The sequence below is a fragment of the Phyllostomus discolor genome, chromosome 7 (assembly GCF_004126475.2).
Source record: "Phyllostomus discolor isolate MPI-MPIP mPhyDis1 chromosome 7, mPhyDis1.pri.v3, whole genome shotgun sequence".
Lineage (NCBI taxonomy): Eukaryota > Metazoa > Chordata > Mammalia > Chiroptera > Phyllostomidae > Phyllostomus > Phyllostomus discolor.
The window spans coordinates 89,950,956-89,968,615 of record NC_040909.2 but is presented as its reverse complement, the minus strand read 5'-3'; the positions used below and the strand labels follow the sequence as shown (position 1 = coordinate 89,968,615).

Sequence of the window (17,660 nt, the reverse complement as noted above, 5' to 3'; positions counted from 1 at the left end):
GGAGGGCAGAAGGGCAGTTCTGGGTTGCAACCAGCAGACTCCCCGAATCCACCTGGGCCTCAGGAGAGTGAACGGCCTTCCCAGGGGTCCAGGAGCTGCATGGGGCTGATGTGGGAAGTCCCCACAACCACCACTGCCCTTGCACAGTCTCACATCCTCTGACTGCACCTCACTTCTGGAGCAGCTTGCATGTGTCATCAAAGCCCCAGAACTGGAGACTCCACCAAACTACTCCCTCCTTCTTCCCCTCCCTCTGAAAACCATAATCTTTCTGGCAGACAATGAAGATAGGACAACTATTCAGAAAAACGTGTGTCTTTGGAGACTCAGGACATGTCTCAACTGCACCTGCAGGTTTTCTTTTCCTGGGGCTGAGAGCACTGGCTGCGCTGCACCTGCCACAGGCCAGCTCCTTGCCTTTTAGTCAAATACCTTGTGCTGGGTGTGCAGGCCCTGGCCTGCTCCACATCCTGCTCTGCCTGTGATGATATCTCCTGCACTCCACTAACTTCTCAACAGGCCCAGCAAAGCGAGGTGGTCTCTCTTATATCTACCCTTTGATTTTCTGTAATAATATGTAAAGAGAGAAAAGCAACTCCCTCTTAACTTTCCTGGTTACCTGTTTTATTTTAAAAAACCCATGCCATAAAACATTTGCTCCTACACAGTTAATCTTTTTATTTTTGCATATTTTCCTGACCTCCTTTTCTCTCCTGGTTCTTCTTTCCCTCCTCCTTTCCCTACTTCTCTTTCTCTTTTCCTCCTCCTCCTCCCCATCTAAGACAACAGGAAATTTGACACTTAGATTGAATGCTCCTTGCATGTAGGGACCATGTCCTCTTTTGCATATTGTTTTTGTCATCTCGTATGTAATCTGCAGTTATTGGATGCAGTGGTATGAGCACATCATGCATCAATACCAGCAGGATGATTTTTGGAGTCCTTGGATGTAAAAAGGGTGCACCCACTTCCTAGTTAATGACTGTAATTCTTAGGGCTGCTATGCTCTTTTCTATATTTATATAAATCAAAATAAAGAACCAAGCAATATTTAGAAACTCACAGAGGCCAACAGCCTGTTTTGTACCTAGTCAAGTTTACATTATCCAATTTAATGATGCAGCAGGTAGAGAAATGTATAAATTTGTTTGGATGGAGCTCATATGATTTGGATGCAAGTTTCTGTTTGCTTACTGGGATTTTAGACCTTTATACTTTTATACAACCCATATATTTTATTAGTTTATCTTTATTATTTCAGTACCTTAGAACTGGCATAACAAACACATTAAGTCTTGACTATGGTTAATCAGGATCAGAGTCATTAATCCTATGGGCCAATCGCTGTAGAACTAGTCGTATCTTCATGAAATGAGAAATTATAAGAGCTGTAGTGTGTCTGTTAAGTGGGATAAATTACCATCTATATCTGTGAGTTTGAAATGACAGAGGTGTGTGTGTGTACATTTGTGTGTTAATAGGATGGGTCACTTCACAAGGACTAAGAGTATAATGTTCATGAAAATTCTGGGTGATGCTTACATTGGGATTTTGTCTTAGTTTCAGGATCTTCATTTCTCTAAGTAAGCTACATTACTAAAGGTATTTTCCAGATATCCTTTAACTTCCTTTGACTGGCTAAGTAACTTAAGCAATACTATATATTTGGTCCCATGAAAGGTCCCAGAAGCCAGGGATTTTTATTTATAGGTTTTAGATGTTCTTATTTAATAATTACATATGAGCTCCAATTGAGAACATAAGCATCCTCTAATACAGGGCATATATGTCCCTGTTTAATGCATATCTATGTTAATTTGTGTATTGTATCATAGTTTACAAAATGGTATCACAGACATTATCTCATTAAATTCTTATAAAAACCCTGTGAAATAAAAGCAGAGAGTAGGTATTATTCCTATATTATGTGAAGTGTAGTTTTTGGAGTATTTTATAGACTATAAATAGGGTAACCATACATTCTGCTTTGTCTGGGACAACCCAAAATGATGTTGTCCTGATGTAATTATTAGCATCTCCTTTCTCTCTCAATATTACCCCAGTTTGGGTGGCAGATACTATGGTCTCATCCAATCTATAAATCACTTTTATTTACATTAGGCTTTCAAAGTTCATGTGGTCTGTGCAAGGCAAGGTGAGAGCCCATGACAGTAAGAAATAGTCAGAGCTATGGCCTGGTTAGGGGCCTGTGCTGCAAATCCAAGGTGCAAGTCTCCTAGTTGTATATCCTTGTGTTAATTACTGCCACCTAATAAGTTCTATATAATCATTTATTGTGTTTGCTGCTTGATAACACGCCTCATCATGGGCATCTTTTTGTTGCCCAGATAGAAGTCTCTCTGATACCACCTAAGACGGCTCAAAAAACACATCCCTTGTCCTTGTCCATCTGAAGAATCCAGCTCTTTTCCCTCCCTCTAGAAGGACTTCTGCTGTTCTCATAAACCAGCAGTGATTTCAGCTTCCGTGGTTCACTGACACACATCTCACTTTTGCCCCCATGCTGACCTTGAAGTCATAGAATCTGAAGCCTGGCTACTATTCACAGACACCTGGATTCTTGTCAAGGCCAGGTTCCAACCTGAGGTTCAGATTGACATTGGTACCAAACATGGATGCTTTACTTCCAAACTGGAAACTTCAACTAAGGAAAGAAAATTCCAAAATCCCAAGGTGTTTTAGATGAAAAGAGAGCCTTGGAGAGAGTCATCAATGGCCTCATTCACATACATAAATATTACATAACACCACCAGGTAGTCTTAAAGGTGCAATTTGAAGATTCTTCAGGATCCTGGAGTTCTCAATTATTCCAAGCCTCAGGGGGTTATCTGTGGCAAGAAGAATAAATGTTTCTTTAGAAAAAGATCTCAACATTAGAACTAGATGAGTTCTTAATCGGCTTTGCTATTTACCAGTGTGGGATGTTGAGAAATTTTCTCCATTTCCCTAAACTCCAATTCTCTCAATCTGTAGGATGAAACTGTTAAGTAATGTTTACATTTCCCTCTTACACTAGTTGTAAGAAATGAGTGAGACAATAAATGTAGTATTTAGCATAACGCCTGGAATAAAAGTGTTCATTGGATTTTTGTATAATGTATTATAGAGATTATGGGATCATTTTATTCTACTTTATGACTCTGCTGTATGTTAGCAGGGTTCATTAAGGAGGACTTGACCAAATGGTTTTAATCTATCTCCTGGACTGCCCTGTGCTGTGGGGCTAATGGCTTCTACCAGGAAGTAGTGACTGTAGTTCTAGAAGCCACTGGCAGAGAGAACTTGTGAATTCCTCTGTGGAAGTGCAGGACATTCTCCATCTTTAGGCTCACTGTTGCCTGGCCCTAAGCTGTGTGTACTCTCAGTTAACACAGACTTTGGAGATGCAGACAGGAGACAGGAAGGAGCAACTCAGGTTAAGGGGAAGACAACCTGTGTTTCACCCAATTTATTGAAATGCCCTTTAAGTTGACAAACTTCTTACCCAGGGAATTCTCTGTAAAGCTGGTTGGGCCATATAATAGGGGCAGTGTGGGCTAATAGGCAGGAGGAGATGAAATAAACAAGCAGATGTGTGTCTTAGGGGGAGAAATATATTCTTGACAGATTAGGTAGAAGGTGTGAGGTACACAGAAAGCCACAATTGCCAGTGATGGAACTGCTGCAAAGGTAATGATACTCTGATAAAGAAATTTCAAATATAGAAGCATGCTTTATTTCACTCAGAATGTTTCATTGTTAGAGTGCCTTCCTTTTTTGCTCCCCATGTGAAACTGGGCAAGTCTCCTTCAGATACATTTCATGAGAAGGAGGCTTTGATTTGCTTGGCTGTATTCAGGTGGCTCCTCTTTCAATGGCAACTGAGACTGGAAACACTTCAAGAAATCATCTGCTTTACTCTAAAAGAAAAGGTATCTGCAATAGTAGAGAAAAATATAGTATTTCTACCTCTTCTGAACTATTACCAACCCTCACAATGTGGTAAATTGTAATTAACATATGTATGGCTTAAAGTTTTATTTTGGTATATATCTTTCATAGTCTCTTTGTGTCAAATGCATTTCCCCATCTTTCTTTGCCATAGTTGGTGGGAATTAATCATCAGCTCTGGATGCTATGGGGGAATTAGGGGATTATTCTATGAGTAAATGGATGCAGTCAGATAAAATGCAATGGGAAAAATGGACAATCTGAGGAGCAGCTCAGAAAAACCTTTCCAGACATAAATGTCTTTCTAGTTTCACAGCATATTTTATTTTAATTTCCTTTAACATATTCCTTAATTAAAAATAATGTAACTTTTGGGGGGCAGGGGAGAAGGGCTGTCATAGTGACTCTGAACAGTGATAAGTGATGACAGCACTATCACATGGCATAGAGTCCTCATTGTACAGCACAAACAAGGTGAGGAAAGGGCAGCTGACCTAGAATATGTTAAGTCTCATGGCTTAGCACTAAGTAGGAACTTAGTGAGTGTTTTGGATGATTTTATAATGCAAGCAATTGCTGGCTTGGTTTCTTACAAGTACAATCTTGTACCCAAAGATATTTGCAGGTTAAGAATGCAGGACTGCCAGTTTGCAGTGGCAGTTTTTAAATCCTGGAGTTAAAAAAAAAAACTTGATTGTTTCCCAAACAGAATACCTCCATGCTGCTTGCAGGGTGATGCTCCCCTCTCCCACAGGAGCCTAACCTGCTTTCTGCTGGTCCTACCAGAGTACTGAGAGGAGAAAGGGAAGTCAAAGCTTTGAGAAGTCAGTGAGAGGGCAACTATACTCAGTCCTCCAAATTACATTTGTTCATCCATAGCCGCAACCCAGGTGCTCCACAGGCTGACAAATATGGGCTGAGAATGTTGGCTGTTGGCTGTACTTACAAGGAGGAGGGGTCAGGGCAAACCTGGCAGCAGGAGGCAAGGGGCCACAGAGCTCAGAGTAAGAAAAAAAAGCTCTTCCTTAAAGGTAATCTGTGGTCAGATGACCCTGCTATTAAGTTGAGTGAATTTTCAGTGTTCACATCATTTATGAGTTGCTACAGTAGTGAAATTAAGAGAATCCAGAAATCTAGATATACTAGCAGAAGGAAATGATTGGGGAAAATTATGATGAATAGCCACAGTGGTGTGTTCTATAATATACAGGACAGCTCATGAATAGAGCTCATGAGTTCTTATGGTCAAGGACTGATATCATCTTAAGCGTCACTAAAATTATTTAGAAATTTAAAAAAATATTTTAGCTTGAAATAATATTATGTAATAGCGCAGGGTTATTCACATGGACTCAATATTTTATTTTATTTTATTTATATATATTTTTTATTTTAATTGTTGTTCCGGTATAGCTTTCTGTTTTTTACTCCCGTCCCCGCCCACCTCCCATCCCCACCTCCCTCCCATTTCCACCCCCACATAGTTTTTGTCCATGTGTCCTTTATACTTGTTCCTGTACACCCTTCCCCTTTTCCCTTGAAATTCCCTTCCCTCTCTTCTCTGGTCCCATAGACTCAATTTTTAATCAAACTAAAATAAGAAGCTTAGATACAGGTGTATAAGATTAGTTATTTAATTGATAAATTAAAGTCTTGATCAATTTTGGTCCATGCCATTAGCAAAGTTAAAAGAATGTACAACATATGGAAAAGAATTGGAATTCTCATTCATCAGGCACAGTAGGCCTTCCTGGAGGGTAATCTGATAACATGTGCTAGAAATCTCACAATTATACTGGCCTCTAACCCAACATTCCTACATTTACAAATTCACTCCAAGGACATAACCAATGATGCATGTGAAAAGATTTATCTGTAAGGACAATTCATTTTGGAAATTATTTATAATAGAAAAAACATGGGAACAACCAACATGACAGTGGCAGGGAGTGATTTAATGGGGTCTGTAGTGATGGGACACCAGGAATCCATTGCAAGTGAGGCTATAGAGTGATATCTAGTGATCTGAGAAATGTTTGTGAACAAGTAACACATAAAACAAGCAGCTTTTAAAAGAGCATTTTCAATATGATCACCTAAAAATATACAGGTATACTTACAAATGCCTTAAGAGAACCTTAAAGGATCTATACCAGAATATTGATGTATAATTTTATTTATTTCCTAAACTTCTAAAGTATTCTTCAGGAATCTCTATTACTTTATAATCAGAAAATTACAATTAAAAAATTAAAAACATTGTGTATTGCATTATTTACACATACTCAAGATAGAAAAATTATGTCAGAGTCCAAGTATATAACAATCTTAAGTTTTAAAAAAATACTGGAGCCCTGGCTGGCGTAGCTCAGTGGATTGAGCATGGGCTGGGAACCAAAGTGTCCCAGGTTCGATTCCCAGCCAGGGTACATTCCTGGGTTGCAGGCCATAACCCCCAGCAACCGCACATTGATGTTTCTCTCTCTCTCTCTCTCTTCTCTCCCTCTCCCTCCCTCCCTTCCCTCTCTAAAAATAAATAAATAAAATCTTTAAAAAAAAATACTGGGACAGTAAAATATCTTTATTTTGTAACTTCTTATTCTACTTATTTGTAACTGTCCATTTTTTGCCCAATGTATGCTTTTGTTTAATGCTGATAATGTATATGTAGTAAAAGATCTTTAATATCCAAGCAGCTTCTAAATGTTTATGTATTGACAGAGAGGTATCAGCTGTTTGCATGTGTTTACTAAAAGAGCGAATAACCCATAGAACATAACTAGGCTCCATCTTTCTCATGCTTCCATCCAATACCTACAGGCGCCTGCATGATAGTGAGGGGCAGAGGGCAAGTCAGGTCCCTTTTTAAGGGGGTACACAAGGGGAATCCCAGGCAGTGGGGGATGCCACTGAGGTGCACTTTCCTATGGGGACAAAGAGTGGAGGTGAAGTAGAAAAACAGATCCTGGAACAGGCTTCCCAAAGGAGTGCCATGGCAGGGGTGGGGAGCAACCAGGATGACTCCAGAGATAAACTGAAAGCAGTACCCATGCACTATTCATTAAACTCAAGAAACAGCACTTTCTTCTTTCACTGCTGGACAAGAGTTTGGATTTTTCTTGTTGTACTTTGTACTTTTCAATCCACAGTATTTATTGAGAGCCCATTCTGTGCAGAGGACTGTAATGAATGCTGAGACAGATATAAATATGGGTGTGATAAGGCCCCTGCCCTCAGACACTAACAATCTAGTCAGGTTGTTACGGCAAAGCCTCAAACAATAGAGATCATATTAAAACAGGTTACATGTTTCTCTCATTTCTCTAAATCTCCCTCAATGCCTAGCAGAATGGTATTTTAATGCTAAATGCCAATATTATTTGATGCCATCTTAATTATTTACTGCTCCAAAAAATACTCAGTAGTTTTAATGATTCTTAAATTTATTATACCCAGTATTTTCCTGACATGAATATTTGTCTTAATACTTCACAATTGCACAATCTTTCTATTCATTTCATTAATACAAACACTTTACAACAGTTATGTGCTTCAACAGATGTCTAGGATAAAATACCTCCAGCAATGTTAAATTATTTTACCAAACCCAACATCTAATAAGAAACTTCTTGTCTTCCATTCATTTCACCTGGTTTTTAGACCAAAGTTGAAGGATATATGTATGTTAACACCATTCCCCACCCCAATCACACAATTCAGCATCATCTTTCTGAGCTAAGCAGAAAATATATACACTTCCTATTTTACTCACTTGAGACAACACGGACATTTTGGTACTCATATGTCATTGAATTCATTTGGTTCTTTGAATACATGGGCTTCAAATTCCATCTGGCTCTATAAAATGAAATGCTCAAAATTAGTAGAGACTTCCAAAAAGAGCAGAACAAAACAAAATATTCTGTGTGTCTTCTTTGAAGAGAAACAAGATAGCAGAGGAAGAATGGGATCAAGAACTTGGGATGCTCATGAGTTTTTCTTTCAATCACTGATAGTGACAGTACAGACAATATTCCAAGCACAATACTTGATATGGGGTCACAAAGCTGAGCAAGACCACATGACTCAGCACTCCAGGAGCCTCCAGACTAGTAGCAGAGGCTGTCCAGAAACTGATGAGCTTAATTCACTGTGCTGAAGGTTTTAATAAAGTAAATACACTGTAGATTATGGGAGGCCAGGGGGACTCATTAGGTCATAGCCTATGGCAGGTAACAGAGGTGCTTCCTAGAGCAGGAGAAGCTGGCCCAAAAGCTGAGGGTGGGGAAGGAATGTGGTGCAGTGAGACAAGAATCCAAAAGCTGAATGCTTGGGATTTATTAACAAGGAGGGTGTGGTGATCTCAGCAGGAGCTGCTTCACAGGTAGACAGGAAGAAATATAGTGGACAGGTAGTATAGGTTGCACATGTGAACAATTCCCTCAAGATGCTTGACTGTTAAAAAGAAAGCCATTGGACAGGACATAGAGGTAGCTGTGAAATTAAGATAATTCCCTTACTTTCTTTCCTTCCTTTTTCCCTTTCTTCCTCCTTTCCTCCCTCTTTCTCCCTTCCCTCCTTCCCTCCCTTCTCCTTTTCTTTTCTATTTTCTTCTTTTGCAGATGGGACATTCTTCTTCCCCATTTTGACTTAGCTGACTATTTGTCCTTAAAACCTAGCCTTCCTTTTCCCAACAGCCATTTACCAGCCATTTGAAACAGCTAGTTTAGGTGCCCTCTTTGCAACTACCACAATATTCTATGCATATCTCTATGGACTCCAGAACCCAGGTACTCCATAATTGTTGCATGAAGTTGAACAAGTCGCCTAAACTTTGCAAGCCTCAGTTTCCTTATCTGTAAAATGATAATAATAATAATACTTCATATAGTTGTTGGGGGAATTAAATGAGGCAGTATGGGGCATAGTGCTTAGCACAGTGCCTAGGATAGATAAAGCCCTGTGCAAGTCATTGACTATTATTATAACATTTATCACACTGTTGAATAATAACTTTCATGTTTGTTTTTCCCAGAAAAATATTAGCCATTGATCATTGTCTTTGAGCCTTCCTTCTGTGCTTCTAGCCCCCATTAATCTTCAATAATTATTTCTTATATAAATGAATGGATTAATAAATGAAAAACACAGCATTGGACTACCATAGTACTATAAGATGAACCATCAGGTTCTTCTTCAGTGGGCTTTCTCTTTTTAGCAGCTATTCTCAGTGGGTGAGGGTGATTCATCTCATGCATCACTCACCAAACCAAGAAGTCTTAGATTGCTGATCCTCATTATATTTTTGTCACTGTTCAGTGGAAATAATATTTATTTACCTTTGGATCGGGTAGGCATGGCCCAAAAGCTTCCAGCAGAAGAGTCTCTTCTCTCACAGCTTGTTCATAGTCTGAGAAGGACAATTTCCCATCATGGTCATGATCCTGGGGGTGACCAGCCATATGTTAGTCAACACATAAAACACTTATCACAAATACAAGCTGTCTTTTCATGGACAAGTGTTAAGAGAAAAAAAGGTGTTAGAAAATAAGAGACTAAATAGTGAAATTGAGAAGAACTTTTAATATTATAATAAAAGAACATAATCAAAGTATTTGATTTCACCAAGCAGGAAACTGATAGTTACTATAATTTGAATTATTTTTATCCTACATCTAGCCTGAAAATTTTACTATAAAACTCTAATTATTCATACTGACCATTTTCTTAAGTGTTATTTCAACCAAATCTTTAATTCCTTCATCAGGGTCTTCTTCAGATGGCTGTTTGAGAAGGCTGTTCTTCAACATATGGAACATTTCCTCCTTTGAAATGAATCCATCACCATTCAAATCAAACACTTCAAAGCAATCTTTAAAAAAATAGCCAATTATGAATTTGATATCATCATTAAGGTACCAGTTGTTCTGATCAAGTTTTCAAGGGCAAGGTCTACATTGTTGATGTTCTTATCAACCCTGAAGGCCTTAGCACAATCTAATCTCCATAACAAATACTTAATGTACACTTGTTGAATATATGCAACAATCCTTAGAAAGAGTTTTTGTTACACTCAGCTATGGAAAAGCATGACAAGAAACAGTAACTCCAACATTTTCATTTTGAAATTCTTGGAAAACTGATTGAAACATTATTCTTAAACAGTTTATCAAAATTATGAATGAACTAATTATTAGAATACTAGAATCAATATTCCCTACTTTATGGTTATAATGCAAGTAATTAAATATGTAAAATCTTAATACCTTGATATGTAAATGCATATATACATGATTAGCACGTGTATAATATGCCTTGCAGTCTTTCTTGACATGAATTATCCTTCAAAAATCTCTTGATTTTCCTTTTAAGTTTTTCAACCTTTATCATTGACTTGAATTTGCACCATAAAAGACACTAATGGAAATTCAAACCAAGCAACCAACAGACAACCTACTTCACTGGCTGGGTTGGAGGACATCAATTTAAATTCCTTAGATATGTGAATCATAATGTACAAACCAGTAGAATAACCTAAAATCTTACATTTCATTTTTTCTTCCAAAGTTCCTCGAAGAAACAGTGATAATCCATAAACCCACTCTGATACGTTTATACTACCATCGTTGTCTTTATCAAAACCTCGAAATACTAAAAAGAAAGAAAAGTACAATATAATATGTGTGCTGCATCTTTAATCTCAGTAATGTACTACATTGGTACCACTCACTTTTAAAATTTAAAGAAAACTTCAGGATCATATGGTTCAACATTCTCATTTGACAAAGGAAGAAATTAAGGCATCATAAAATTGGAAAAGTTTTTTATTTAAACTTTCACATTTTGCCCTGGATGGTGTGGCTCAGCAGATTGAGCACTGACCTGTGAACCAAAAGGTCACTGGTTCAGTTCCAGGTCAGGGCACATGCCTGGGTTGCTGGCCAGGTCCCCAGTTGGGGCATGCAGCAGGCAACTATTCGATGTTTTTCTTCCTCTTTTTGTCTTTCCTTTCCCTTCTTTAGTGTCTAAAAATAAATAAATAAAATCTTTAAAAAAATTAAATGTTCACATTTTCCCCTCATAATTTGTGGGAATAAAGTAAATTCAGAATATCTAAATATATTAATCACTAATTATTAATATACACATGCATTAATATATTAACATAAGGTAACTTATGTTAATATATTAACATAAAATATGTACTTTTATACTTTTGTTTCTCAACAAATATAATGCTATTACATGATAGCCTGGACTATTTCTTAATTCTTATTGAAATACTTCCAATGAAATCTTAAATGTCATTTTAAAACTATTTTTATTATTACTTTTAGTAAGTAAAAACAGAAATATTTGAGGTTTTCTAATAAAAAGTAAGGGAAACCTAATTTTTCAAGCTGATTTTGTCTTCTCCTTAAATATACAAAGTAGAGTGGATACTAGTTCTGTCCCTATGATATGTTCTTGAACATAAAAATTTAAATTTTACATTCATGTGAAACTAGAAATACAGAACATTAAGCTTTTAACCAACAGCATGTCCAAATTCTAAACTTTTTTTCAGTTATGGTGGGTTTTCATGTTTTCTTACCTCTGTCCATAATCATGTCATCTGTCATTCCAAATGTCACATGCAAGATGTTTCGAAAGGCATTGCGATCCAGTCCAGTGACCACACCTTGCCGCTTTGTTACATCTCCCATCAATTTATAAAAAAGATTTATGAGACATTTCACTTCAAATTTATTAACTGTGAAAGAATTAAATTAAGATATGACAAAATGTATTTTAATTTTTACTTTCTAACTTAAATTTTACATTAATGAATTTATAGGCAAAAAGTAGCAAGCCATCAAACATGTAGCTGTCAAGAGAAGACAATTCTGTTTTGAGATTCATGACTCTTAATAAAGGATGGCTACTACAGATGACTCTCCACTAAATCAAGAGAAAAAGCCTTCCTTCCCATATTAAACAGATGCAAGCTCAGTCAAACTTAGGAAAAAAGTTAACATTATCCAAGTTACCTGAATAATGACTGTGGGGTCAGATTCCAAACTTTATAAGGCAGTAGAGATATGTATGGTTCAAAGTAAGTGTGGTAATGTTCAGGAATGGTAACATTTCCCTCGGGATTTTGATCATAGTCATGTGTGAGATTTGTAACTTAACATTTCCCTAGAAATGGATGGCAGGCTCCTGAAGTTGAGCAACAATTTTTACCTCATATTAGCCTTAGTAAATTCATAAGCCAGATTTTGGAAATAAAAATCACCTATTTTCCAATAAAAAAGTGTATAAGCATATTTTAGCACTCTTGTGGTTCTTGTTGCAGATGATATGAAAATTAACATGCAACTATTCTGTAGTAGTTTGGATGAAGGCAATTTTATTTTTAATCCTCACCTGAGAATAAGTTTATTTATCATAGAGAGAAAAGGAGGGAGTGATGTGAAAGAGAAACATTGATTAGTTGCCTCCTGTATGCACCTGACCAGGGATCAAACCCCAAAGCCAGGTATGTGCCCTAGGGAATGGAACCTGCAACCTTCTGTGTACAGGACAACTCTCCAATAACTGAGCCACCTGACCAGGTTGGGTGAAGGCAATTTTTATTGAAAAAATATACACACATCTTTACATTTTTCCACATACATAATTGTATAAAGGGTGGTGTTTATAAATACCGAGCTAATTATTTGTGTTCCAATCCCCATTTGAGATATGCAAGTGGAAGGGTTATTGTCTAGCACTGAGAACATAAAAGTGAGTTTAAATATGAATTATAGGTTTAAAAACAAGGAAAAACTGTGTGCATATAAAAGAAAACAGAACACAGAAATAAAGAAATCACTTCTAGCCCTATAGATCATGACAGGTGAGAGTAATTTCTGGTTTGGGTACCGGAATGTAAGGGAAATGTCCAAAACTCTAAAAAACAAATGAATTAGTAAGTAAATTAAATAGTAGACAAGAATATAATGATTATAATTTTTAAAAGAGCTGCTAGTTGCTGTAGAAAACACACAAATGCTATGTAATCTAGTTCCACTTCTGGGTGAATATTCAAAAGACTTGAATACAGGGACCCAGATACTTGAGCACCAGTGCTCACTAGCACCGTTATTCACAGTAGCCAGAAGTGTAAACAACTGAAAGGTAGTATATGCATATGGTGGAATGTTATTCAGCTTTAAAAAGGAAGGACATTTTGACAATGCTATAACATGGATAAACCTCGAAAACATTATGGTGAGTGAAATAAGCCAAGCAAAAATAACAAGAGACAAATATTGAATGATTTCACTTTTATGATATACCTAGAGTGGTAAAATTCATGGAAGCAAAAAATAGAATGGTTGTTGCCAGAGCTTTGGAGAAAGGGAAAGTGGGTAGTTATCCTATGGGTAAAATAGATATAGAGTTTCAGCTGGAAAATGTGTTAAAGTTTTGGAGATGAAAAGTGGTAAGAATTGTGCAACAATTTCAATGAACTCAATGCCACAAAACTGTACACTTAACATGCTTAAAATAGTAAATTTTAACCACAATTTAAAAAGCTGTAAAAATAAAAAGGTTGTTGGTTGGGAAGAAAAGTCTGCATAAAGAATGATTACTCAAAATCCCCTTTGCTAGCATGTCATGTTTCATCTTTTCCATTTCAACTGAAATAAAAATTAAAGAATATCAGCTTAATATTTTGAGCAACTGTGAGGCTCAGTTGTTTGGAGCATTGTCCTGTATACTGAAAGACTGTGGGTTCGATTCCTAGCCAGGGCACATGCCTAGATTGTGGGTTTGGTCCCGTCAGGGCACATAAAAAAGGGAAAAGATCAATGTTTCTGTCTTGCATAGATATTTCTCTTCCCTTCTCTCTCTCTGCCCTCCCTTCTCTTTCTCTCTCTCTCTCTCAAAAAAAAAAAAAAAAGAATATTAGGTAAATTTATTACCCAAATAATACAAGATTAGGCAAAAAAACCCGTTTCTTGCTAAAATGTTTCCTAAATTCCAGAATACAATACTAAATCAAGGATGGTTTTCCTTTCTGGGGGGGTTGGTTTCTTTGTTCTTCAGATCATTATCTGTAGAATGGTGGATTAATTAGATGATCACTTAAAATACTTCCCTCTTTTCTGATTCCACACAATTTATTCATTTCATCCTAGTGGGATTATCATCTGATTACTGAAAGAAAGTATGACTTTAGGGGAAAGGTCCTTTATTTGAAGAAATTTAAAATCATTGTAAGTCCATGACTTGTAACTATTTCTATTATATTATCTAGTTTTTTAAGTCTTGCTTTAAAATTTTTATGTAAGTACACAAAGCAAAAGTCTTTCTCCTACCATGTTTTCCTTATCTTTTAATACACCCACCTTCTGATTGTTCACAGAATGTCTGCAATGCTTTGCAAACGTACTGAACATGGTGTGAATCAAATTCAGTATTGTATACTGAAGTTATTTTTTATTCAAAATGTTTACTAGATGTTTTTAGAAGGCCGGTTTTCTCCAAGAAATGGAAGTATTTTAAGAAAACAACAGAATAAAACTCTCATCAGATTATAATAATCATAATAATGCCTTATAGGATGGCGTTTTTCTAAGTTTAAGATGCTTATACACACTCCAACTTTTATTTATAGCACCACTCCACTAAAAGAGTCTTTCTTACCACTCATTGCATTAGATGCTAAATACAATTAAAAGGCACTAGGATCCCATAATCTCTAGAACTACATTAAAACATATTTATTCCTCCTTTTTTTCACACTGGGGTTGGTCTTGAGATTATGACCTCTTCTACTTCCTCGAGTGGCCAATACTTTTGCAATCAGCCCACAATTTATTAGCTTGCTCATTTGACAACATCTTTTTCACCTAAACCACATTCTTAGCTTCCTGGCCTGGGAAGAGTTCTGTTTTCAGTTTGAATATAATTCTAGAGTTGCTTATGCAGTTCTAGAACCACCTTTCAGAATGTGTGATTGGAGCAGGCATCTTTAATAACTACTCATCTTGTCACCTGCAAAGTCTTCTTTAGGATGCAATCCCACCAGCAACTGGAAAATGAAAGTATAGGAGGGAACAGATTATCATGTGTTTGGCTTTGGTGAGCTCTTTGGTTCCACTTTCCTCCTTGCTCTGGTACAAGTTTCTTTCCTAAGGGTCATTGATAACCATTTACCCTTTGGATCTCTTGGTAAGTTTCCAGGACTTGGACACTGCCAGTTTATTTGCTCTAGAAAGCTAGAATGCAGGTGTATATTGGTTGTACTACTCTTCTTGATTCCATGTTCTTTTAGTATTTATTGTATGCTTATGTCTGAGGCTAAAACCACATGTGTCTTGTAGATATATATTATATATATAATCACGTTTCTATAAGTAAAGGTAAATTAAGAAGAACGTTTGAGAAGCAAGTAGGTGTATTTGTGAGAGAGCAGTAGTGGATGCCTAGACACCTGGACACTGATCCTTACAATCATTAATAGGCCTGGGTGTCTGCTCCAAAAGCTAACACCTGGGTATTCTCTTCCACACTTCTCTTTAGCGGTGGGAATGGAGGGGCCTCCACCAGCCCTAGAACTGGAGGTGGGAAGCAGGTTGATCAGAGGATTTTAGAACCGGGTAGAACACGAAACCTGAACCAGGAGCTTCTGGTAGTCTAGGACTTCATTCTTACTTACAATGCTTGCAGTTTTTAGTTAAGGTGTCCGTCAACTTTTGCAGCTTCTTGCGGTTCATGCCGCGCGCTCAGGAAAGCTGGCCGCAGCTGGTGTCCAGCAGCGCGCGGCTGCCCGGACGCTCACAAGCCCTAGGCCTGGGGAAAGCTGCCGGTTCTCCATCGCGCTGCGTGTGCTCACCCTAACACACAAAGTGGCCATGACAACGGCTTGGCTAGCCGCTGATTGGTTCCCGGGCGCGCGCAGTGCGTGGACCGCCCAAACTCAGAATGTGACCTTGGCAACAGCAGGGTCTGGCTCCTTTGCTCCAGGGTCCTGGGGCGTGCAATCTCGCTTGGAGGTTCCTGGCTAGGTACATTTGGGACTGTGTTTTGGTTAACCTCGGAATATTCATTGTTTAGTTGTTATTGTCTTTTGGGTTCACAGCCCCTTCAATGGACTGCAGTGTCAATCATCAGGTCTAAAAACACGTTGTGCACGAATGGTAAGTGTTGCACTAAGACAGGCAAGGCTCTTCAAAGAGATTTGGGGGAAGTTGGAGGAGATTCGAGAATTAGCATGTCTGTTATCCAGAGAATTGTTTTATGGGATACAGAAGGGTGAGAACTTGGAATAGATTTTTTTTCTCTCCCGCTCCCCACCCATTCATTTTTGAAGGAGGGGTTGGACTGTCAGGGGAATCTGGGGAAAGCCACTGTCAATGTCTAAGCTAGTTAAAAGAGTCAGCTTGCCTAATGAACAGGCTGACAACTGCCACTTGGATGTGTGATACAGCCCAAACTTGCTTTTCTGGAAAATATCCCTTTAAGTAAAATTGATCCTTTACTTATTTGAAAAACAGATCCTGTGACTGCAAACAAAGAATAGTTCTTACAACTTTAATGTGGGAGGAGATTCTGCTCTTCTAAACCATAGATGGAACACCCTCTTTGAATGAGGACAACAACGAAATGGGTTAGCTCAGCCAGGAGTGTAAAACCTGAAGTATTCTCTAATGTATCTACTTGTTTAATTTCAGAGGCGAAAATATCTTTGAATAGAAATTATTTTATATAATACATATGGTCATTTTTAGGCTGAAAACAGAAAAATTATGCCAACCATGAGTAAAATCCAAAATAAAATAATTCCAGTGCTGAGGTCTCTGATTTTCCCTCCTCATTTCTTTTGTTTGTTGAATAAAGGACTGGGATGCTGTTTGAAACCGGAGTCAAGGATGCTTGGTGAAGGCAGGGACTGAATTATACTGAGAACAGTTAACCAATGTAAAGTGATAGTGATTATGAGTTTCCAATAGTTTTCTGGTTAAATAGTACTCCTGTATGTCCTCTTGTCTAGCAGCTGTGACATTTCTAATGAGATTGTAGAGTACAAATGGGAAAGACTGGACATATTCTAATTACACTTACCTGTGAGACCCTAGTGGCTTTTCTTAGATTACAGAATTATAGAAAATATTTAATTCACAGAGGTTGTTGCAGTGCTTATTTCAAAAGACATGGGGATGAAAGAGTGCTTGTGAGTGGCCGTGGGTCCCACATATCTGTGCTAGTAAGTCTTGTAAGAACTTTCTACTAGGTTTTCTAAAGGAACACTGCTGGCACATCTTAGGGGGCAGGGCCCTACTGGTGGGGAATCACAATGATGGGCCTGTCCAGGCATCCCTGCAAATACACTGGGAGCTTGTTGGGGAGCATCTGTGGATGAACTAACCAGTTCTTAATTCACAAGCTTCAGGCCTAGGACCGATCAACCGTGTCCCCTAAATGTAGGAAAAAAAATGAAGTAAAGGCAATACCACAGAAGGTTGAAATTAAAGAGTCAAATCTATTTTACCAGCCAAAAATTACTTAACCTGCTAAAAAAACTTAGAGAGGTACTCTTTTACCATTCCTCCTCCTTCCCAAGTTCTTTCTTCTATGCTGCTATTTTTACAGAAATTTTCCAAATGCAGTTTAATAAAACTCACTTCTCCAAAAGAGTAGCCTACATTATTAAACTTTCTATAACATCTTGAAA

At 37.7% G+C, this 17,660-nt stretch overlaps 1 protein-coding gene across 5 annotated transcripts; it reads right to left on the bottom strand.

Annotated features, from left to right (window-relative positions):
- Positions 1-1,949: 1,949 nt before the first annotated feature.
- On the bottom strand, positions 1,950-15,837 carry EFCAB1 (EF-hand calcium binding domain 1). Of its 5 annotated transcripts, none has more exons than XM_028533840.2 (7): positions 15,645-15,837; positions 11,547-11,705; positions 10,499-10,603; positions 9,673-9,824; positions 9,292-9,396; positions 7,725-7,810; positions 1,950-2,850 (listed from the first exon to the last, which is right to left on the bottom strand). In XM_028533840.2, exons 1-6 carry the CDS (start codon positions 15,700-15,702, stop codon positions 7,751-7,753), a joined length of 639 nt encoding a protein of 212 aa, XP_028389641.1. In that variant the 5' UTR covers positions 15,703-15,837; the 3' UTR covers positions 1,950-2,850; positions 7,725-7,750. The 5 variants fall into 5 exon arrangements, with proteins under 5 accessions (XP_028389641.1, XP_035887003.1, XP_035887005.1 ...); XM_036031110.1 differs by lacking the exon at positions 1,950-2,850 and adding an exon at positions 3,719-3,937 and having other exon boundaries at positions 15,645-15,834; XM_036031112.1 differs by lacking the exon at positions 1,950-2,850 and adding an exon at positions 5,537-5,977 and having other exon boundaries at positions 15,645-15,834.
- Between the last annotated feature and the right edge of the window lie 1,823 nt (positions 15,838-17,660).